Below are 25018 nucleotides of genomic sequence, written 5' to 3'. Positions count from 1 at the left end.
TTGATAAGCCCATGCTTGATGATAAGCTTCTGCTTGAGGATAAGCCCATGCTTGATAACAAACCAATGCTTGATGACAAACATATGCCTGATGATTAGTCCATGCTTGATAAGCCCATGCTTGATGATTAGCCCCTGCTTGATGATAAGCTTCTGCTTGATGATAAGCCCATGCTTGATAACAAACCAATGCTTGATGACAAACATATGCCTGATGATTAGTCCATGCTTGATAAGCCCATGCTTGATGATTAGCCCATGCTTGATGGGAAGTCCATGCTTGATGATAAGCCCATGCTTGATGATAACCTCATGCTTGATGATAAGCCCATGCTTGATGATAAGCCCATGCTTGATGATAAGCTTATGCTTGATGATAAGCCCATGCTTGATGGTAAGTCCATGCTTGATGATAAGCCCATGCTTGATGATAACCTCATGCTTGATGATAAGCCCATGCTTGATGATAAGCTTCTGCTTGATGATAAACCCATGCTTGATAACAAGCCCATGCTTGATGACAAACATATGCTTGATGATTAGCCCATGCTTGACAACAAGCCCATACTTGATAATAAGCTTATGCTTGATGATAAGCCCATGCTTGATGGTAACCTCATGCTTGATGATAAGCCCATGCTTGATGATAAGCTTCTGCTTGATGATAAACCCATGCTTGATGGTAAGTCCATGCTTGATGATAAGCCCATGCTTGATGATAACCTCATGCTTGATGATAAGCCCATGCTTGATGATAAGCTTCTGCTTGATGATAAACCCATGCTTGATAACAAGCCCATGCTTTATGATAAGCTTATGCTTGATGATAAGCCCATGCTTGATGGTAAGTCCATGCTTGATGATAAGCCCATGCTTGATGATAACCTCATGCTTGATGATAAGCCCATGCTTGATGATAAGCTTCTGCTTGATGATAAACCCATGCTTGATAACATGCCCATGCTTGATGACAAACATATGCTTGATGATTAGCCCATGCTTGACAACAAGCCCATACTCGATAATAAGCTCATGCTTGATGATAAGCCCATGCTTGATGATAAGCCCATGCTTGATGATAACCTCATGCTTGATGATAAGCCCATGCTTGATGATAACCTCATGCTTGATGATAACCTCATACTTGATAATAAGCCCATGCTTGATAATAAGCCCATGCTTGATGATAACCTCATGCTTGATGATAACCTCATACTTGATAATAAGCCCATGCTTGATAATAAGCCCATGCTTGATGATAACCTCATGCTTGATGATAACCTCATACTTGATAATAAGCCCATTCTTGATGATTAGCCCATGTTTGATGATAACCAAATGCTTGATGATTAGTCCATGCTTGATGATAAGTCCATGTCCGCTGATAAGTCCATGCTTTATGATTAGCCCATACTTGATGATAAACACATGATTGATAACAAGCCCATGCTTGGCAAGTCCTTAGTTGATAACAAGCCCATGCTTGATGATTAGCTGATTTTATATAATTTTGTCAAATATTTACTACTGAAGTATGTATTTGATAATATTCCCCCCTCTCCACTTACAGTATTTGTCTGATAATATTCCCCCCTCTCCAATCACAGTATTTTGTTTGATAATATTCACCCCTCTCCACTTAAAGTATTGTTTGATAATATTCCCCCATCTCGACTTAATGACCAAATTTACCAGGCAGGTCCCCATGTCTAATTATTGGAGAAATATGGTTATCTACACGTGGTAGTAAAACTTGACAAAATTTGATTTTTTTTCCCAACTGAATCACATTTCTTAGTAGGATTGCACTAATATGGCAAGATGTGCAGAGAGTAAATTATGTTCAGCATTGGGGCCACAGCTCTATTAAAATATATTAAGTGTTACAATCAATTAAGGTCATCTTTATATAAGAATAAAAGTATACAAGGTCTCTTGGCAATGTGCATATCTGTTAGATAACACTAACAGTAAACATTTCTGGGACAGACTAATGGATAACTGAAAAAGAGGTCAACACAAAATAAATACGTTACGAAAAAAAAAAAACAAACAACCAAACCAAACTGTGTCAGCATTTATTCAAAAGAACATGAATTTAATACATTATTATTATGTAACATGGTTGGTTGAGAATATGCTGAAACAAAAGTTCACTCTCAGTTGCTACATGCATGGAAAACAAAACTGGTACAAACCCTTCATCGCCTGTGAAAATAAGTTCCTCATCAGTTTCTCTAGTGTCTGTGCCAATACTTGGAAGACTGAAAAACAAAATAACTTTTGCAATCACCAGCTTTGCGTCTTAGAATATTTACTTGGTATCTGATATTTATGCTATAGATTATTTGCATTCCTGTTAGTTATAAGTACTTATAAGCATTATTGTTCTTCATGTCTTTAAAGTGTGTTTGTTCTTTTGCATTTATAATGTAGCGTTAACAATTTTAGCCTTATCGCTAATATGTCTGAAGTGTGGCAGTTTACAGTCATGTCTGATAGACAGGGCATTATGTCACAGACATGTAGTATCATGTCCCATCCAGTCATATTATCCTGACACCACTTTGACCTTTCCTAACACTAACCTGTTAATGCTGAGGGCCAAGCAAGGCAGCTACCAGTACCTATTTTATAAGTCTTTGGTGTGACTTGGCCTAGGTTCAAACCCACGACCTCCTGCATCCGAGGTGGATGCTCGAACCATTTAGGCCACAGAAGCAGTGGCTTTAAAGTTTTAGTTTCTAGCAACATTCAAACTCCATAAAAACTGGCAGAAAACAAAAAACAGAATTGTTTCAGAATAAAGGTAGCCATGAATAAAATGATTTTTTATTGGTAATAGAAGAATTGACACATTAAGATAATGTAAATTGTGACATTTAACCTCATGAACATATAACTCTTAGGAATTCTGAAAGTATGAAAGAATCAATTTGAGAAAGGTTATCATATTACAAAGCTACTTAAAATAATCCAAGTTGGCCACAGTTATTTCACTCATACATTGACTAAGATATGCAGGTAATCAGTAGAATCCAATGTCAGATTCTGTCCTACCAGTCTTTATACTTTTTAAACTTGTAATTTTCAGTCTTGATCAAACGGGTGAAGTTACTCACTTGCGAAAGAAATTTTTCAAAAATGTTTTTTTCTTCTCTTGCACAGGCTGTTGGAAATACTCAGGTGAAGGAGTAAGCAAACCATAAAGAGCCTCACTCTGGGCCATTCTTTCATCCTTCATCACAGCCTATGGAATAAAAACAATGTTATTACATACCATACATACTCGCTTATAAACTGAAACCATCTGCAAATTACACAGTTCCTGATCTGCTGCATAATGTACCAGCAGATCAGGGTCCAGGTTGTTTGTTCCACTGATTACCCTAACAAATTGCTGAGACCCAGATCTGCATGCACATTATGTGGTAGCAGATCTAGATCAATGCAGTCTGACTTGTATACTGCATTTCATATGCATCTTTAATTTGTATTTATACATAGGACATACAAAATTTCTGTCTTGAACATCCAGGCTGGAACTATGATATGCCTATCTCTGAATTCATGTTGCTTAAACTTTAGTTAATAAACTGAACCAAATCGCTTTTAACCTAATCAATGTCACTTAAGAAATTTCATGTAAATATTTAACTGAGAAATCATTTCTATAGAAATTACAGTGCACAACAGCTGTTTAAAAATAACTTAATCCCTGTTTCATACAGCCTAGAGAACTTATTCATGGACTTTCAAAGATTTAAAAAGTTTTCAAGGAGTATTTCTTCTAATGGATACTGAACATTCAGCACATGTTATATTATAAACTACCAAACTGAATAATATATGTCATTTTGTGCAACAAATTGTAACATGTCAATAAAAAAAATTAAATTTAAAATGATATATTTTATTCAGCTTCAGTGTTCTGTATTCCCTCAAGTCAACTGAAGGTTTTTTTCAATAAATTAAAGAATTTTTTAAGTATAAAAGCAAAACTTATCAAAAGTCAAAGAGTTCTGAAGGCAATCCCTTATAATGTTTTATATACCATGTAAACATTTATAAATCCAAATGTGTTCCAATTTTACTTAAATTGTTTTTAAATTTGTGAAAAATTGTACAAAAAGTTGCAATAAATATAAACTAAACCAAATCAGTTTTGTTCTGAGAAAGGATTTGTGTATGTATGACACACATTTTATTAAATTAAATCTTTATTAACCTTGCCAATGAAGTTGGATCATGGATATGCAAAGGGAGATAAACAATGGTTTTGCAGAATGCTGTGTAACACCTGAAGGACACATGGTACTAATTATACGGAAGAACTGTGAACCAGTCTAGAAATGGGTGAAGAAATGATAGAGTATTTACAGGTTTGGTGGTCCATAATTGGTTAATAATGAAAATTAAAATTTTAGGAAAAATATCTTTTGAGAGCTTATCCTATATGTAATGTAAGAAAAATATTGACAAATTTCTACTGATGCAATTTTAGCATTTTTACAGGCTTGACTCAGGAGTACTCAATACTGAAAGTAGCACCTGATTCATTTGGTGCAGAATCAATAACACGTGTTTCATGCACATGTATGTAAACAAATTGCTGCGGGTCATATGGTGTTCTCCACACATAAAAAACTTGCACCAAGGTTAGATGTGCACGAAAAATTATAGGTGTCATTATCAGCACCCATAAATTTTAAGTTATTGAATTTTGAATATGATAGTTTTTCCATATGTTTACCATTGGAGTGGAATTAGTACCGTGAGTCCTATATGTGACCTATACCATAATAGGAGCTTGTTGTTTCCATGGTTACCACGTGCATCCAGGGTATCAATTTGGTGGTTTTTACATATGACAATCATAATGGAGTCTTTTTTTCATGGTTTGCATGTGATTTTGGAGAAGAAATCAATACCAAACACAGATGGGAAGGGTTGTATACAATGGACAGGGGCAGTAGATAGCTCCGGCTATGGGAAAAAGAGAATAGTATGGCCTGATGGCACAATTTCATATGTTGGTGTCCACAGATTGGCCTATATGGTTAAATACCATTTAACATATGCAACAATACCAAAAATGGGGGTGGGGGAGAAATTTTAAATGTAAGCCACTTATGTCACAATCGCGTATGTATCAATACTGATCATTTAACTTTAGAGACACATTCAGTAAATCAAAGCAGAGAGCATTGTAAAAATCAAGGACTGCACAAAACTGCACATGCCGCATTGCCTCAACCTGTAGAAATGTACTAAAATGGAGGTTGTTTATGGTAAGAATGTTCATACTTTGCTTTTATTTTTTTAGCCATAATGCACATTAATTTGCCTTTGTTATAATTCTTTTCTTCTTGATGTTTCTCATAGAGTTTGTAAAGAAATGCCCTTTTCTCAGATTTTTTTCTCTTATATACTTTACTTGCTTTATATATTTTATCTCTGCTATATATATCTTGCTTGCTTTTCAGATGTTGTGACACAGAACTGCAAGCTGAAATTGGACATCCAATAGATTGACATAGCCTAACCAGAGATTCTCCAGGTCCATGGTTGCAGTTATGAACAGAACTATGAACCCTGCCATGGAAGTTTCTCTTAAATGTTATATTCTTTGGTAAGCTGCGTTTTATCCTTCGATTCACTGATTCCACTTTCTGAGTGTTCTTGTTTAATTTTGTTTTCAACACTGTAGATTTACCTAGCCGGTACTCAACACACATGCGTAATGTACACTCCTCTCTCTCACTGGATATTTTCAGTTTGAAATCACTTGGCAAGAATGTACTTCTATCTATCCAGCTTGTACCAGCTACCCAGCACACATTAGACTGCTTATGACAAAGAATATGATCACCTTGATAACACTTAACTATTGCATCTGTTGCATAAGATAGATTACTTATTAACTTTGGTGTACATGTATCATATATTTTAAATGATTTTTCAAATTCTGCCTGGCACCTCTTACTCAGATCAAGTGCAAAGTTATTTCTCATCTTTTCTCTCAGTTTTTTAGTTCTTCCTGGCATCAAATCAATTAATTTGCTCTGACCTTTAATGAACTTTCTATGATTTTGAGCCAGATGGCATGTATCAATATGATTTACAGAGACTGTTTCAGTTATTCCTTCCCTCTTAAGGTCCAGGCTAGCCCGGTAACTAGAAGTGTCTGGATCAGTTGTCATGTTGCGTACCTCTATATTGTCTGTTTTCTTCAAATGTATAAGCCCTTCCTTACAAAATGTGTATTCATCTCCAATATTTGTTTGTAAACTTATATTTGCTGAGCAGTGACACAGATTGGCAACATCATCAGATGTATGCATTTTACCCAATGTGCATAGTTTATTCTTTGTTGTTATACCAATTACCTTTTTCTCAGGAGTAGTGTCTTCAATTAGAATGTGTGCACACTGGGTAGCTGGTTGAAAGGGTGTCCTACCTACTCCACTATAAATTGCATTATTATATGTTGAATCACACTGAATATCAATTATATCTGTCTTATTTCCTATAATAGAATTAAACTCCTTAACATCTTTTCTATGCTCTGCCATGTCTCTCATGTTGGTACATTCAATATTTTGGCAAACAGTATTGGAACTTTTCTGCATCCCTTTTGTTGAGGGAGCAGGGACATTCGCACTTAAAAGAATAGTTCTCAACCCTTCATTTCCAATAGAGTCTGTGAAAGTCCTATCTGTATCACATTATTTACACAGGCAGCTTTTCTTCCACTCCCTCTCTTTGGCATTTCTTCATATAGTTGAAACATTCTTGAAGTATAACTGCATGTCGAACATATTGCTCTCTCCCGCCACACCAGACCTCTTTTCTCTTCATGTTCCAAGTCCCATGATAGAAAACCTTGACAGTCAGGGTGTTGTAACTGGTGGTCTTGGAACACAGTATTCCACATCTCAGCATTCTTTTGTATGTGTACTAAGCGATATGTGTTTTGTTCACCAGATCTGTAGATGTGAATAGATGAAAACAAGCTTCATGTCAGAAATGTAGCTTCAGATTTGAAACAAAATTCATTTATAAAGGTAGCATTGCTTTGCACTTATTATCGAGTGATAGTATAGAATCATTTAGCTGTAAATTAGAGCTTGCTACTTGGTATACCAAATCAAGGTATATTACCTCCCCTTTGACTGTAATTGAGTGATTGCAAGATTTCATTTATTTCTCTGTTTTCAATAATGTATGCATTTTATTCAGCTTTATCTTGAAAAGTAAAGAATTTAACACTGCTTGTAGTGGAAAATAGCCACAAGAATGATTCTGAGGCTTTTTCTTAACTTGTTATGAGTTTTGGGTAAATGTAGGTATAGATTTATGTATTAGGTAACTTTAATATGCACTTCAATTCTATTATTTAAATTTACCAAGTAGTTTATGCAGTGATAAATTATATCAGTGTTGGAATATTGTATAGAAACATGGACTTAACCCTGGTATCGCAAAGTTTTCCACATATTTCTCCACCTCCAGCTTACATCTTGGCTTGGGTCGCAACAGTTTATACACGGGCTTTCTGTCTCCAACATCAATGTCGGCATTATAGGAACTTTGGGTAGCTTTTTCAAATTTGTCTCTTGTTGTCCTTATGTAACAGACCTCAGCTGGCTTTGTCTTTTGGGTTGATGCACATTTTTGCCCCTTGTTGTGGGGAACATTACCAGGCTTGAAGAAATGACTCTGTCTATTCTTTGCTTCCTTACGCTTTCAAATAGTTGTATACTAACAAGTAGCACTCAGCTATATAATTCTTCAGTATAATAACACTTATGGAACTTTTCTTTGGCTTTTATACCTTTTTAGTAAGATTTGGGGGTGATGAATCACAAGCATTGATAGTTTAAATAATTTTGGAATGTCAGCATCTCTTGATGCTTCCTGGGGGTGTGTATTGGTCTTAGTCACAGAAGGGCAATGGCCTCTCATCATTTTGACCTGTCATATGGCACACTTATTGGTTTTGGTGTGAATGATAGGAACAAGGATGCAATGTATCTTATTTCTGTGTGAGTCAGAAAGAAAAGAAATGCAGTTTAGAAATTTTAAACATTTAAAACTTGTCTTATGGCCAGTGAGAGATGAAAATACAGTGTATCATGTAATTTGATACCCTGTGATGTCATACCTGCTGATGTCAGCATGTTTGTGTTTCTTTTGTGTAGCATGCATGCCATAGAAAGATAACATGAAGATACAAAGTCAGAAAAAAGTTATTTTAATAACAAGAATAAACCACTAATAAGTACAATACAACACAGCAATATGTAATGCGGATGCAATTTGGCTATACACAGTGGTATCACGTAAACTGTCATTACGCTAATATCCTTGCACAAGCATGGCCAGTCCTTTCTTACAATTATGCTCAAATATCAATGAGTAAAATACATGACTTTCTAAAAAATTTAAATCTGGTTATAGGACACACGGTACTAATTATACGGAAGAACTGTGAACCAGTCTAGAAATGGGTGAAGAAATGATAGAGTATTTACAGGTTTGGTGGTCCATAATTGGTTAATAATGAAAATTAAAATTTTAGGAAAAATATCTTTTGAGAGCTTATCCTATATGTAATGTAAGAAAAATATTGACAAATTTCTACTGATGCAATTTTAGCATTTTTACAGGCTTGACTCAGGAGTACTCAATACTGAAAGTAGCACCTGATTCATTTGGTGCAGAATCAATAACACGTGTTTCATGCACATGTATGTAAACAAATTGCTGCGGGTCATATGGTGTTCTCCACACATAAAAAACTTGCACCAAGGTTAGATGTGCACGAAAAATTATAGGTGTCATTATCAGCACCCATAAATTTTAAGTTATTGAATTTTGAATATGATAGTGTTTCCATATGTTTACCATTGGAGTGGAATTAGTACCGTGAGTCCTGAAACTGAAGCTATGGCATCCATCCAACCCCAATATCTGACTTGTAAAATTTTGACACAAAAATTAAACATTAGAATTCTGATTTTGATGTGACTGCCACAACTGGAAAAGTAATGCGTGTGTTTCATCAAGCTGACAACAAAAACTGCTATTTTTTTCATAGGGTGATAAAATACTGCTGATGAGCAGTTTTCCAGCCTGAACAAAACATATATAGAACAGTTTGATGAAATGTATTTCACTCTAAATTTAGACGTTCATTATTTAAAACTGTCAGTGAAATAAAATATCTCTTTCAATCAGAGAACTGTTGCAACACGATCTTATTCCCAACAATATCTTCAAGAAGAATGGGTGAAATGAAGGAATTTACCTGCAAATAATCATTTAGGACTGCTGTAGCTTCTGCCAGAAACTTTGAATCAACTGTTGTAAATATGTTCATCGAGGGTAACTCTTTCTTTTTCAACCAAGGCCCAATCTGAAATAGAACAGAACAGTGTTTCAAAACTATTGTTTCAAATGTAAACTGTTCATGGGACAAGGAGTACTAATGTGTCTATAAATGACCTAAACACAGAATCTAATAAAGGACTGACAGATATACCAGGAGACACAAAGACCCTGCAATGAATGATGGTACTAAATCTGTTTTGTTTACGTTTCATTTGCATTCCTTTATTGTTCCATTTACATTTATTCACAACTGCATTCTGATCTACCATATGTTTTATCTTTAATTTTTGCTCCATTAATGAGCATGCATTTCCCTTTGTTCAGCATGCATTTCCCATTATTAAAGCAGCCAAAGAAGCCAAAGTTCACTAGGCTTCATGGACCATTTGCATTGACTGGTTGGCAGATAAAGACATACAAATTGATAAAAGCAAAGGTTTCTGGATAAATATAATGTGATGCAATGAAGGATTCTAACAATTATTAATACTCAGTATTCCCCTAAAAATAATTAAATAGGTAAAAATAAAACACCTAATAGTACAGTACAAGCTGATAATTGTTACTCTATTATTGAATCATCATGGCAGCCATTAAATCTTTGTCTTCAATGCATCCTGTATACAACTGTTGCTCAGTCCAGGGTAAAAAAAATAGCCAATAAATGTTTGCTAAGTCATCAGGCATACACAATCAAGCATCACACAATCCATTGATCTATAAAAAGTTTCTTACTAAAATTTATAAATCAATTAATTTAACCACCTATTTAATAGAAAACAATAATCCACCAATGCCAGTTCAATTAACCATCATCCACACCTAATTAAACAAGTTTAGTGCCTGAATTATCTGGGGCAGTTTTAGTCGTTGCCAAATACACCCACCCCCAATTATGTTTCCTTTCTATTTTATTGTCAAAAATGCAAACAACAGTTCCAAATCAATCATTCATTCATATACACAACCCACTGTAATGGCAAATTTGCATGCACCTATATATATATATATATATATATATATATATATATATGCATGCTTGTTCTGCTATTAACCACCGACTGAAACAGAACTGGAGGGATTTACTGTTATAATCAGACATACAACTCTGATATTGCATTTTCTTGTCTTTTAGAAAAGACTCAACTGTTTTTATAAAGATCACTCCATACCCATGAAAATAAATGGTTTACTTCCATACTGGATACTGGTAGTTATAAACAACTTTTCAACTGTTAATCTCAAGTACAATACAAGGTCAATACCTTTGAACACATGCATCAATTTTCAGTATTTTTCAAACCTAATTACAAGATTCCTTTTAGAAACTCCCAATTAATGGTTTATACATTTTACTGTTGGTCAGAAATTACAAACTTGGTAAATAAGAATATTTTAGAAATACAGTGTTTCCTAGGTTAGAGTGTAATAGCAAGAAATAAACCAAGCTGAAAACATGCTTCTTTGTTAAACCAAGCTCAAAACAGGCTTCTTTGTTAAACCAAGCTGAAAACATGCTTCTTTTTGCACATTTTAATGCAATTACCATTACAGATACAGACAGATCCGATAGTTACTGGTGAGTATATGTGTTCTAACTAATTACACTTATGTTGCCAATTTTTTTAAATACATTTATAGGTGTGCAGCAATGAATAATTTCTCCCTCCCCTACACATATGTAATAACTGTTTTAAGTAATGCATGTTTAATATGCAACAATCTGATAAATGACTGCATCTAAAAGGTCTGTAGTTTTGCAACTCACCCACCCAACATGATGTATAGCTAAGAAGGTACACAAGAAATATTTACTTTAGCTAGCTAACTTGTTGGCTATAGCATGACACGGCATATAGCACGAATGCATTATGTGGATGCCAGGTATCTTACTAATATGGTGTTTCACAGTAATGGGTCATTATTAACAAAATTTAAACAGCTTTTCAAGGGCCATCACTTCAAATTTATGGACATTTAAAAATCTTTTAAACCTTTTTCCAATTTTTATTACCTTTAAAAACCTGTGTGACTCATGGTGAATACATAATTGTGAGTAAATGTTAGTAACATCATAAAGGTTGAAATTTTTTATATTGTTAAGAAGATATAAGCTACTCTTGGTAAAAATGTTCCAGGATAAAAGATCAATGACAAAGGTACATAAATTATTTATCAAAGTGTAAGTACAGTGGAACCCCGCTATAACGCGATGATCGGGGTCCATAAAATCGGATCGCGCTAAAAGCGGGGTCGCGTTAATGCGGGGTTTTACAATATTTAACTTTTTTTCCGAGAACATATACGTGTATACATGTACAATGATCAAAAGTCGGCTTATCATCAGATGAATATTAACTGGAATGCATTAATTAAGATATATTCAAAATAATCGACGGCTAATATATTTATAGGTTATTACTGTGCATTAAAAACATTTACTAATTTTTATTTGTTTGAACGATAATACAGATTGACCGATAATACCAGACTATCGCTATATCATGAAAAGTGTATCAACACCGTATGCTACCGTGCCGTCGTGGCATGCAGTTCATCCATAATGGATGTAAGTTCATTGAAAATCGTACAGATTTAAAATATTCAATAATTTTGTAATAGTCTGAATTCGTTGTGTAAAATATAGGATGAACAAAATATTGAAACCATTTACTTGCCGTCTGATATCGTACGGTCATTGCATGCAGCTATTCCCGGGTCTACATACGGTGTCTGTATTGGATATTATTTACTTTCAACTGTTTGTTGTTTGATCACACCGCCAAGCACAGCATACATGTTGGCGGCTTTCGTCCTTTGATGTTTATTAAATTGTGCGACTCTTGTATCAACCACAGCTTTGTCTGCTGCTTGGCTGTGATTGCAGTTAAATAAGAAGCCCATGTCGGCTATTGTTTGAGCAACGACTGTATACAGAATTCATGGAAGACAATCACAAAGACGATTTACTGGCTTTACTCATGGATCCGTAATAAGTAACACTTCCGATAATGTTTACTTCGGCTTAACAATTCAAAAACCTAATGAAACAATTTTCTCTTCTAGAGTAGAATGCGGAGCTTCACCACAACCTGTTCAAATTGATAAATTTCAGAAGCCAAGCGTTGTACACACTATTTCTCGTACGTTATATATATCGTATTATTTTAGAATTCATACACGATCACTTCTCCAAAATCACTTAAAGAACCTGGATAAATTGTTAAGTTCCGATCGTTTATTATTAAAAGTCATACGCGAATTCTTCCACCAAATTATAATAAACGTTTTACACACTATTTCTCGTACGTTAAACAAATATTTTCACGGTCCGATAAAAATACACGTAAATGAATTTCAAATTTCAGGAACTATGCCACGATCATATTATTTTAAAAGTCACAACTAATCTCATGCCCAAAATGAAGTTAATTTATTGTTTTGTTTTTTTTACTTTTCTCCAAATTTTTTTTCTCCATGTGTGAATGAATATACGAAATTTCGGGAGCCATGCTATGACCGCGTTATATCCGAATTCGCGTTATGGCGGGGCGCGTTATAGCGGGGTTCCACTGTACATGTATTATTAAGTTTTAAAAAAAGATATTGGTAAAAGAGCTGAAACCTAAAATACATAATCAGATCTTTTATAAACCACATTCTTTTTGAAAGTCACTTATTTTCTCTGGTGGCAAATGATAAAATAGGTTCTAAATCTAGCTGAAATCAAGAAACTGGCATAGCATGCTGTATGCAGCTGGATGCCTGTTTGTACAGGAGTAAATGTGGCAGACAAGGAAGAACTTTATGGAGTCTTTTTCTTGTTTAGACCAGCCATTCATAAGAAATTCTTGTTAGAATGTAAAATTACAGTACTACCCATTTATCTCGACATCCTCGGGTCTGGTGTAATAATGTTGACATAAGTGGCTGTCAAAATAAGTGTTATGGTGGAGGAAGACAAAAGACAAAACCCGTTTGAAACATCACTTGTATATTGACAACTTACATTTGTGTTAGCTTAGTGTCATACAATCCACTGTCAACCAGCATGCCAGCATGTGGCTGCATGTACATAAATTAGCCTATATTTTGGGCTGCTTGAGACAACAAAGGTAATATTAATGAAGATGCCAAGGGAAAGAGGTTAATCAAAGGGAAATGAAAAAAATGTCACCAACTTTTGAATTAATTAAGCATAAAACATATACTTTTGTAAAACACTCATAATTCCAGAAGAGAGTAATGCATGTAATTAAGATTATCTATAGCATAATAAATACATTAAATTAAAATGGTATTTAATTAAAATTTAAGGTAATTAAAGTTAGATCCTTTTAGCATAATGGGTGGAGATGGGGGATAATAATAGTTCTGAATTTTATGCAAGCTTCTTCTGTTCTAGCCTTGATAGTTGTTCTCTCTGAATGAGATGCTGCAACTTTTCCAAATCTCCATGTGTTACTTCCGATATTGCCAATGAGCTTGATTGAGAAAACAACCTGTTCAAACCATCACACATAGAAAAAGATGCCTCTCTGCATGAAACACAAGGAAAGGCATTGTTTCAGACATTGAAAATGCCTCTCTGCATGAAACAATAGGAAAGGCATTAATTCACACATTGAAAGCGCCTCTCTGCATGAAACAATAGGAAAGGCATTGTATCAGCCATTGAAATTGCCTCTCTGCATGAAACACAAGGAAAGGCATTAATTCACACATTGAAAGCGCCTCTCTGCATGAAACAACAGGAAAGGCATTGTTTCAGCCATTGAAATTGCCTCCCTGCATGAAACACAAGGAAAGGCATTGTTTCAGATTCATTAACAGTATCACTCTCCAGTATATTGTCTTCCTTACCTTCTGTTGAAACAAATTTCATTTCGACAGAAGGAGTAATCTCGTCATCTGCTGGAGCTTTTAGGTACTGTTCTGTGGCATCTGCTTCAACAGCCATCTGAACAAACCAATCTTTATGACTTCCAATAGCATCCTATAAAAATTATTCATCAAGTCTACACAGGATATCAGATATGAAAATCCATGAAATTCCTCGTTTTCAGGAAAGAAGGCATACATAAATCAATTTTGTATGGTCTCAGGTTTCACTAATCGCCAAGCTTTCCTCAAGTTGTACAGAGCCACAAGCAAATCTTCCTTAAATTCTTCTTGCTGATCAATCACTGCCAGCTTTTTGTGAGCAAGAAGTTCTCAATAGTTCAGTTTTAGGTTCAGGACAATTCCTTGATCCATAGGTTGTATGAGTGATGTGGTATTAGGTTGGAGAAAAATCTGGACATGTTGGAGATCACCCACATGTAGATGCAGCGAACAATTATCCACAAGCAAGGCAATTCTTCTTCCTTGTACATTCATCCTTTGGTTGAGTTTCCTTATCCACTCCATAAAAATATCTTATGTCATCCAAGCTTTTGTGTTTGCATGGTAATCCACAGGAAGTTGGTGTACATTTTTAGAACAGCAAGGTCTCTTAGACATGCCAATAACAAGAAGCTGCATTTTGTCATTGCCAGTCATGTTGGATGTGACAAGAACAGAGATGTGGTTTTTCGGCTGCTTCCCACCTGTGCATAGTTGACCTTTAATGCTTTGTTGTTGTAGTAGGGTATAACGCCATTTTTCAGCACACAATAGGCTATACATGGCGGCCAGTATTAATGGTGGAGGAAGAACCCAGGAAAAATCCGGAAGGAACCACCGACCCATGAGAAGCTACTGGCAAGCTTTCTCACATGCCCACACTGGTTGAATCCGAGACTCGAACCCACGCAGACAGAGGTGAGATGGAATGATCCATAATGGAGAGCACTTTAGACCACTCGGCCACTTGGGGCCCCGACCTTTAATGCAGTAAGTTTTGTCTGGAGTGCACTTAAAAAATAAAGCTGTTTTATCTGCATTGTATTCATCCTAAGATTTATAATTCTGAATGATATATTTAAGTTTTGCTTTCCAGGTGTCTGCTGAGTTGGATTCTCCACAAATCCTTATGTAAGCAATGTTCTGATGAACTTTAAAGTGATGGAACCAATCACTTTTGCCAATGAAGTTCTCCACACCAAGTTTTGTAGCAAATTCTTTCATGTTTTTGATACTTTAATATAGTCTTTTTTTATTGACTTGGCAGATTTCAGCCATCCAGACAGAGTGTTTTGTTTCAGTGTAAATTTTTCACACACATCTTTGTGAGATGCTCCACCTTCAATTCCATTCAAAGCTAGAATTTAGTTTCAAGCGATTCTAAATTTAATTTGCATTTTAAGCAGTCACTGTTGGCCATTGTAAACAAAGTTACTTTTTTCCAGCAGAAAACAAAACTTGCACTGCATAATTTTTTCCAATCTCTCATAACCTTTGAAAATGCAACAATTGATCAGATTTCACTGCCTTTGTACAATTTTGGTACAGACTTCATTTAATGAAGAGTGCGTTGTTTTTACACAAGATTTTAAATGGCTTGTTTTCATAAAGGGTACTTCATTTTTATAAATTACTGTAACTGACTTTGTTTTAATGTATGGTGCAATGTTTTTATAAAAGATTGTACTGGCTTGTATTATGATGGGTGCACATGCTACATGTTGAAGTCGCAACAAAAACAAACTTCAGAAGACCGAACATATGCCCTCTGTGAAGGCAGAATTAAAGCCTGGGGCAACATCAAATAACTGCTGGCCTGATGAGATAAATGATAAGAAAACAAAGAATTTGTTCAAGTTGGGACAGAAAGCTTCGGTCAACATATAGTTATTTTTTATCTCGATGTCAACATAAGCATAACATATTTGGTAGTAATAATAGACTGGGACTTTGTATTTTTGTTGACATAGATCGCTTGTCAACACAGGTGATGTTGACATAAGTGAGTAGTACTGTACTCTAAAAAGAAAAATAAATAAAATAATGAGAATGGGGCTTGCATGCCATACCCAAGGCTGAAACAATCAGTACAATGTAACACTTTCACCTCAAGGTAACAAAAGTTCAGCAAGGATATTCTGGAATAAATTGTCTCAACTTCTTTAGGAAATAGAAGCAAATGAACGAAAACTGCTGAATCAACAACTTCTTGTAAATACTGTATGACTGAGAACTTGATCCTGAGGTCAAAAGAATATACAAGTGTTGCAGAGTGAATTGTCTCAGCTTCCTAATGATTCATCCCAAGTGCGAGTAAAGCCCATCAAAGAGTTTAGATGATATAAGCAAATCAAAATAATCAAAATAAAAAAGACATAACACAGAATTCTATATGATTGTGTCTTCGACCTAAAGGTCAAAAGGGGCAAGTGAGTATGTTGCCCAATGAACTGTCTTAGCTTCATAATGATTCATACCAAGTATGAAAAAAGTCCATTGAAACAGATGAAAAATAATCTGAAACCAATCCTTAACACAACTTTCTATGCAGTACATGGTCATCCCTTTGGCAGTAAAAGCATGACCTTATAACAAGAGTGACCTCTTACAGTAAGAACAAAATAGAATATATGACCTTGATGTCAGGCAAGATTTCTCATAACAAGGAGGTCAAAAGGCAAGAGAAAATGATGCAGAAAATTTGTCAGAAGCTTTAGAAAATACAAGCCAAATATACCTCAACCCTAACCTGAAACGCGAATTTTCCAAGAACGTGACCTGGACACCAAAGCTCTAAGAGGCAAGCAAACATGTCTCAGAATAACTTATCCAGGTTTCCAGATGAGTCATGCCATGTCTGAGCAATAACACATCATGAGAATTAGAAAACATAAACAAATGAGAAAACTTGAACCAAATCCTTAGCACTCACTTTCCCAACAAAGTGGGGGTAAACAGTAAAAATCAAGAAAAGACTGGAGGCAAAACTTTATAAATGTCTTAGTTGGAAAAGATTCCCCAAATGAAAGTTTCAATGTTCTTGTTTTTTTCCCCACTGAAGACAAACCTGTATCAATTTCTCATGAACGGCATGGAAATCAGCGAGTTTCCTGGAGACCACCCAGCCCTGTGTGCTACTGTGAAGGCTGTGACTACTCCCAGTGCCAGGCAGGTGGACAACTATTACAAATAAAGGAATCTTCTTCTCTGCTTCTATGCAAGTCTGAAAAAGTATCATAAAATTATCCATTTATCTATCAACCTATCTACCTACTTTACCTACCCACCCACTGATCAATAAAAGAGTTTCTTATCTGTGTGAATAGCCACGATTCACTGACTAAAGTAAAAATCAAAATTAGCAAGGAAAGTGGAGACTTCTCAGATGTAAGAATATACAAGGAAATAACTTTACAAAGGGAGATGATCTCGATACCAGTGTATATTTCAAAGAAATTGATCACTCATCAATAGCTACGTAAAATTGTTTTCATCTATAGCATATATCTATCTATCTACCATCTTGACAATGTGTACACGCACACACATCCACCCACCCACTCATTTCAGGCCATCTGTATGACACTTATCAACCCATCTATTTATTTTTCAATATATATCCATTATGCATCTACATTAATTTGCATTTTATAAATTATACAATAAATCATCTCTCCCTCTTTGTGTCTGTCTGTCTGTCTGTCTGTATGTCTCTCTCTCAGAGTAATACTACTAGAATCCCTGCATATGTGTTCCTGATGTTCACAATGAAACTCCCATGTTACCTCTGTCTCATAGATATACGCTCTCCATTTCCCATGATTCTCCCACCATTGCTGGGTACGCAGGATGTGAGAACCTAAATTCTGTCTCTCAAGACGAAGGTTCTCCACCTCTTTTTCCATCTCCTCCTCCAGTTTCTTTATCTGCAACCAAAAGGTACTTTAATCATGTTGAAATATTTAAGTAAGATAGTGCAAAGGGAAAGCTTAGCAGCAAATGAATGAATGATAAATGTTCTTAATATACCTAATTTGTCTCTCTTAGGTTATGATACCTGGCACTGTCATATGCAGGACAGGTTTTAGTTAAGTTGTCAAATTTCTACAAACATGTTGATTAATCAGAACAGACTAACAACTGCCTCATTAGGCGCTCAGCGTTAAGAGGTTAGTGTTAGGAAATGTAGGCCTGGTGTTAGTATAATGTGAATGGGTGCGACATGATGCTACATGTCTGTGGCATGATGCCCCAGTGCTAGTCATCACTTTAAACTGCCACACAGCAGACCTCATAGTGATATGACTGAAAAATTGCTAAAGCTACATTAAAAATCCAAATCACACACACACAAACACATTCACAGAGTCTGAACAGCATCATCTGTTTTTTTTAGAGTGATTAGTACTAAGTGTTAGTCTTGGATAATAAAAAGGTAAGTTTTAGTAAATTCTGTTTCTTCAAGAATACTTACCTAAGCACATTAACATCAGGAAACTAAAATCTGATGCCTCCCAAATCCAGCTCTCCTTGAATGATGAAAACATCGTCTTTTCTGTTTCTATACCATATAGAACAGGGGAAGAAACTCTTACCCATTACCTCCCATTATCACTCCTCTGTGGATCCAAGTTAAGCTCAATAATACATCAACAAGGTTGCTGACATTTGTGGGTAATTGTGGGATGGCTTTACGGTATAGTGACTAGATAGGTAGTCTTGTAGAAATATAACTTACTAAAACAATTTGCTCTATTTTTTAAATATTTTCCCTAATCACATTATTGTTATGAGGAAAGATAATAGGAGGAGAGATAGCTGAGCATCCTAACTCTACCCTGGGAACCCTTTGAGGAAAGAATGACTGGATTCCCTATATGAAGGGTAATCCAATATCCTAATCTAAGAGCAGCACAACCAACAGTCACATGATCTATGATGACTATACATTGCTAGGCAGAAATTAATTACCTCTTCTTACTGATTACATTTCTGGGCAAATCCAGTAAAATCACTAAATTCATGTCCAGGAGGAAGTTGTGCTGACATCAACTGGGTCTGTGGTCATCTGGATGGCAGCAATTGGATGAAATTCATGACTCTGCATCCCAGAGATAAAAACTGAGAAGGCTGATTTGCATGCAACCCAACAGATTCTTTTATGTTTCAGATTGAAATGTTACATTTGAACATAAGGTTTGCTGATATCGCTCTCATCTCATAAGGTGAAGCCTTCATCAGGTGAATCTGTCTTTAGAGAGTTCAGGATCCATCAATGATATTATTACTTAAGCCATGATGCTAGGACTTATGGGTTTATATCATCTTGCCTGGCATTCACTGGACGAGACATTTTTGTGTCACATGACTTTTCTCTTGGGACATCAAATAAGGCATGATGGCACAGAGTCTTGCCTCTTTCTTTTTTTATCATGACTCTGGAGTTCCCAGATGTAGGCAACCATTTCTTAGCTACCAAGTCTGGCTGCATAATTATGACCATCAAACCATGAAACCATCCATTATGAACTGAAGATAGTTCAGGTTCAGTGAAAGGGTATGTAACTCACCTGGTATGTCCATGCCAAAGCTATCAGAAAGCATGCCTTGAACAATAGAAGCTACAGAAACATTCTGCCTAAAGGTCTGATTGATCTAAATTGAACCATGTCAAAACCAAGAAAGGTTCCTTTTGGAAAACAATGTGAGGGATTTGACCTTTCCAAATAAAAAATGTCAAGCAGGTCAGATAGATCTTTATTCCGACCAATATCCCCCTGCCATAATACCGGAAAGTGTCAGATATCATGCTGTAGTACCCTTTAAGAGTAATTTAGTCTTAAATTTTCTCCATGAATATGCAAAGAAAGAAACCAGCATATGCAGGGCTGAGGTATTCAGAGGAAAGTTGTTGATTTTGCATCAGTTCATGAACAAGCACCACTTTCACTAAGCCCTCAAGTAGAGGACATTATAGTACATGAGTTTCTCTCCAAAATGAAAGATTGAAATTCCTTTCTTCATACAGTTCTCCTGACAGGAACTTAGAGTAAAGGAGGAGCCAAGCAAGCAGAGATGAAATATATGTTACCATGGCTGTTAACACTTGACTGAGCAGATCGTTGATGCAGGACCTGTCCCATTAGAAAGAAAAGAAATCAGATTTGCATTGCACTTCTGATCTTTTGATTTCTGTACTATTTTTGGTACAAAGATTAGTCAGGGGTGGGTTGGAGCTCAAAACACCTCCCAACTTACTGAGAGTGCATATACCTCCCTGGCTTATAGGATAGGTACAGGAGTGACAAAGGCTGGAAGTTTATGAATGCACCTTGTTGTAAAAGATCTATCACGACACAACCCAAAGAAGAAAATCTGATGAAAGACTGACTGATGAAGGGACCATTTGGTATAAAGGATCTGGCACCGTTATTTCTTTATCCTATTCAAATTTTTTTGCTAATTCATGACCACTCCGGTGGCAGAGTGGTTAGAGTGTCCACTTCTGATGCAGGAGGTTGTGGGTTCGAACCCCAGACGAGTCATAAAAAAGACTTATAAAAATGGTACTAACAGCTGCCTTGCCAGGCGCTCAGCAATAAGAGGTTAGTGTTAGGACTGGTCGGCCTGGTATCAGGATAATGTGACTGGGTGAGACATCATGCTACATGCCTACAACATGATGCCCCAGTGCTAGACATTGTTATAAACTGCCACACTGCAGACATCATAGCAATATGACTAAAAAAGTGTTAAAGCTACATTAAAAATCCAAATCACACACACACACTTGACTGCAAGTCGGCAAGGAATATGAGCCTGCCAGAAATGTGTCTGATCTGGGTGGGTATGCTTAGCTGGGTGAACTGGTGCAGAAGCTTCCAAACCAGAATAGACAGTTCAGGTGATTTCATCACCCCTACCCCCAACCCATCCCCACCCCAACTTAGAAAGTTAGACCAGCATGATAAGGACTACTTTTCCAGAAGTGAAAAGTATTGATTGTTGCGTTATGACCTTAATTTTCAGAAAGTTGAAGTGATTCCTCTGTGAAAGTATGGTGACAAGTGGGCTCCACAACTGTATGAAATGGCATATGTACATACAGTAACTTCCAGTTTGGACTTTTCCAGAGGATTTCCTGTCATGAGCCACTGATGCAGGAATACTACTAATTTGACCTTGATCCCGTCTTGCTGATTGTGGCAACCAGAAAAGGGGTGCCAATGGGCCAGCAGTGTTGTCTGTAAAAGGTACATGAAAAGGCAGTCAAGAAGAATAAAATCCACTGCGGCACTGAGTAAACTGAAGACATGCAGGATCTCTCTAATAATCCACACCACACAAATGTGAGGAAAACAAACAAGGTTGAGACTGGTGAAAAATTCCATGCTCAGGTGGACAAAATGCTGCGATGAGTTGAAAAAAGACATCTTCAAAGTTCACCAAAAAGCCTACAGAACATAAATGGGACAGGGGATGATTTCTGCTTTCACTAGAAATGAATTTACCACATGTTTTTGGAGGACTTCATTCAAATATGTCCCAGTCACTGAAGTCAACTGTAAGAGGGTGAGAAAATGCAGTTGATAATTTTTCTGAATACCCATGTAGTGATGATGAGACAAACTTGGAGTGCATAAGACTGGTATATTTGTCTGTGGTAGGCAAACCAAAGAAACTTACATGGGGCAAGGACATGGAAATATGCATCTGTCAAGTCTAGACTGACTACAAATTTCATCATTTTTGATGGAAATCCTGATTGAATGAGCTGTTTCATCTTGATCTTCAGCGCAGCAATGGACTGTTAGATGGCAGAAGTGAATAACTAACTTTCCACTGGCCTTTGGCACTTGAAAGAGCCTGGAATAAACACCTAAGGAAGTTTAGTTTTCACTTGTTCAAGTAATGACCAGATCTCCTTCTGCATTATTTCATCTTTCCCAGAAACTGATGGCATATCCATTTTGAAAGGAGAAATGAAAAGGGAGGGGCTGGATAAAAGAAATCCAAAGCCCATTTGAAATTTACTTCATTTTGCAGTCTGAACATTCGATCCAATTGCTGATAATAATGAAGCAATCTGCCACCAACTGGTAGACTGTATGTATGTGGTCAGGGTGGAAAGTCAATGGTGGTTGTTTAGAGGCTTGGAGAAAGAAAACCTTTGTTTCTTATCAACTTTATTAAACTACCTCCTGAACTGCACCTATTTCCATTTGAAATCTGATTCAGGTAGAAACTATTGCTGTTGAATGGGAGTCTTCTGCCTCTTTGTCAATGATTAACTCTTTGCTACGCTAAGACTGATTCTACCTGAATGCCAGAGCTGGCACATGGACTGTTGAAGGAGCAGTTCTTGTGCTGTTAGACTCCTCAGTTCTATGTTACCACCAAATAGTAATGGCAGCTCAATGGGTGTAGCATGGAGATTGAAGGAATTATGTGGCTCAAGTGATGACTTGTGAAAACAGACATCTCATCTCCCCAAATTTAAGTTAGCAGAAGCTGTCAGGGCATTAGAAAAAGACTGCTGCATAACCTTGTTAACGTCCTTGGTGATCCAATCTATTGATTTCCAGACATGACTGCAGCCTGATTTTCAGGAAGCCAAAACATGACTAGAAATACTATATTCAACAATGAGGATGGCATCACAGTGTTCCATGGAGTTTTCAGGTGGCTTGAAAAGACATTCCTGTCCATGTTCATCACATTCACTGCTGTAATGTTGGAAGTTCAGTGGTAAATGCATACAAATGTGTTTGATACCAGCATGCTGCAGCTGCTGATGGTAGTTGGTTTTCCAAGAAAAATGACTTCAAAATACCTAGCTCAGAGAACTTAGTCCATTCCATGGTAGAATCTGAGTGCATCAAATCACCTTGATTATCAACACACTTACCATGTGGATTATCTTCATCAGGGCCTGTGTCCATGTCATGGTCTCGAAGTGTAACATGGTATAACTCCTTCCAATAATTAAGCCTTGAAAAAATGACTTGAAGCGTTAGTGGCTGGCCAAATTTTTGGTGGTGTCTATGGTCATAAAATAAGACAGGCACCTGGCTGAATGGTTGGCTGCATGGGCAGTATGTATGGCTGTTGGCTGGAGGTTGGTTTATGGTTGGCTGCATGGGCAGTATGTATGGCTGTTGGCTGGAGGTTGGTTTATGGTTGGCTGCATGGGCAGTATGTATGGCTGTTGGCTGGAGGTTGGTTTATGGTTGGCTGCATGGACAGTATGTATGGCTGTTGGCTGGAGGTTGGTTTATGGTTGGCTGCATGGGCAGTATGTATGGCTGTTGGCTGGAGGTTGGTTTATGGTTGGCTCCAGAAATGGACATGCTGAAGTTGTGGCAATGTGAATTGATCAGTAAGTCTGATCCCAATACATTCTCACATTCCATGGCACTGTTGCCAGTATTTGGCACTACTTGCTGAAACGTTGGCTGTCTAGTAACTAGGCAATAGCTATGACCTGTCAGACAGCTGGACTGGCTAGTAGGACAGCTAAGTCAGCATTGTACATCATGAAAGGATGTTAAAACAGATCACCAAGATATGAGACAGGCCTGATGGCATGATTGGATATACTGCGCTATTTATGCCCACAGGACTGACTATATATGGTGGGGGGACACTAGCAAATAAATTCCAAACTATCCATGAAGGGTTGCAATGGATGCAAAGAAAGAAAGAAAATGTCCTGAGGCGAGAAATATGTCATCATCTTCTGTACAAGTCCATGCTGCTGTTCATTGAACAGCATCTGTGAAGAATGCAAGAATGGCAACAACAAAACTCTTTGTTACTCCAATTTACTGGATGTAACTGTCACAGTCGGCATAGAAATTCTGGAGGGTAAGAGGACTCTTGTGATGTCACCCACTATGCCAGTGATCAGTGCTGTTGTTGGCTGAAGGCATGATTATGTCTGAGACTACATGCATCTCCCACAGCTTTTGATGTGTTCTGCACCGCAGCTAATCAAATATTCTCCAACCATATAGCAAAGACAATGCATGTACAGGATGATGAAACATGCCTCATGTGTGTCCCGATAAGCTTCAAAAATGTATTGTACTTATTGAATTTCATTGCTATTGTTTAACTCAAATGACAAGAATGACAACAAATATAGGAAAATATCAATCTGAAAGTGTTCACATCTCACAAAAAATTTACCTGTTACTTAAACAAGGGCATTGTTGTTGTGGGTTTAATGTTATGTTTTCGTACACAAGAGGCTACACATAGTGATCAGCATAACTGGTGGAGGATGAACCCGAGAACTACCCAAGGAAGACCTACTGACCCACAGGAAGATATAGGCAAGTTTTCTCCCATACCTACATTGACTAAGCCTGAGACTTGAACCCACGTGGACTGAGTGGAGATGGCATAGATTGGTAACGTGAGTGCTTTCGACCACTCAGCCACTGGGGACCCGAGTATGTATGTATATATATATATATATATATATATATATATATATATATATATATATATATATACACACACACATACACACACATATACATAAATACATACATGCATACACACACACATACATGCATAACACACAGACACACAGACACACACATACATACACACAGTGAGTATGAAAAACTACCAATATGACACACCAGTAACACTGTGTATTGGAGCACAAGGTCAGAATAAACAAGTCCAAAAACTCTGAAAAAGTCACACAAGTAATGATCAAATGTAGA

The 25018-nt window shown here is 36.6% G+C and overlaps 1 protein-coding gene across 3 annotated transcripts in view; it reads right to left on the bottom strand.

Annotated features, from left to right (window-relative positions):
- Positions 1-25018, bottom strand: part of LOC149796537 (sorting nexin-25-like) — a 100032-nt gene that overhangs the window by 14988 nt on the left and 60026 nt on the right. For all 3 annotated transcript variants that reach the window (XM_089961238.1, XM_089961240.1, XM_089961239.1), the window contains exons 15-19: positions 18065-18205; positions 17347-17502; positions 9313-9420; positions 3122-3249; positions 2198-2263 (exon numbers count right to left, since the gene is read on the bottom strand). In XM_089961238.1, coding sequence (XP_089817364.1) covers positions 2198-2263; positions 3122-3249; positions 9313-9420; positions 17347-17502; positions 18065-18205 — 599 coding nt within the window. The remainder of the gene's footprint in view (positions 1-2197; positions 2264-3121; positions 3250-9312; positions 9421-17346; positions 17503-18064; positions 18206-25018) is intronic.

The sequence above is a fragment of the Sinohyriopsis cumingii genome, chromosome 6 (assembly GCF_028554795.1).
Source record: "Sinohyriopsis cumingii isolate HCF-2022 chromosome 6, ASM2855479v2, whole genome shotgun sequence".
In the NCBI taxonomy this organism is placed as follows: domain Eukaryota; kingdom Metazoa; phylum Mollusca; class Bivalvia; order Unionida; family Unionidae; genus Sinohyriopsis; species Sinohyriopsis cumingii.
Note: the sequence above shows the minus strand (reverse complement) of the source record. Positions and strands in the feature narration are given on the sequence as shown.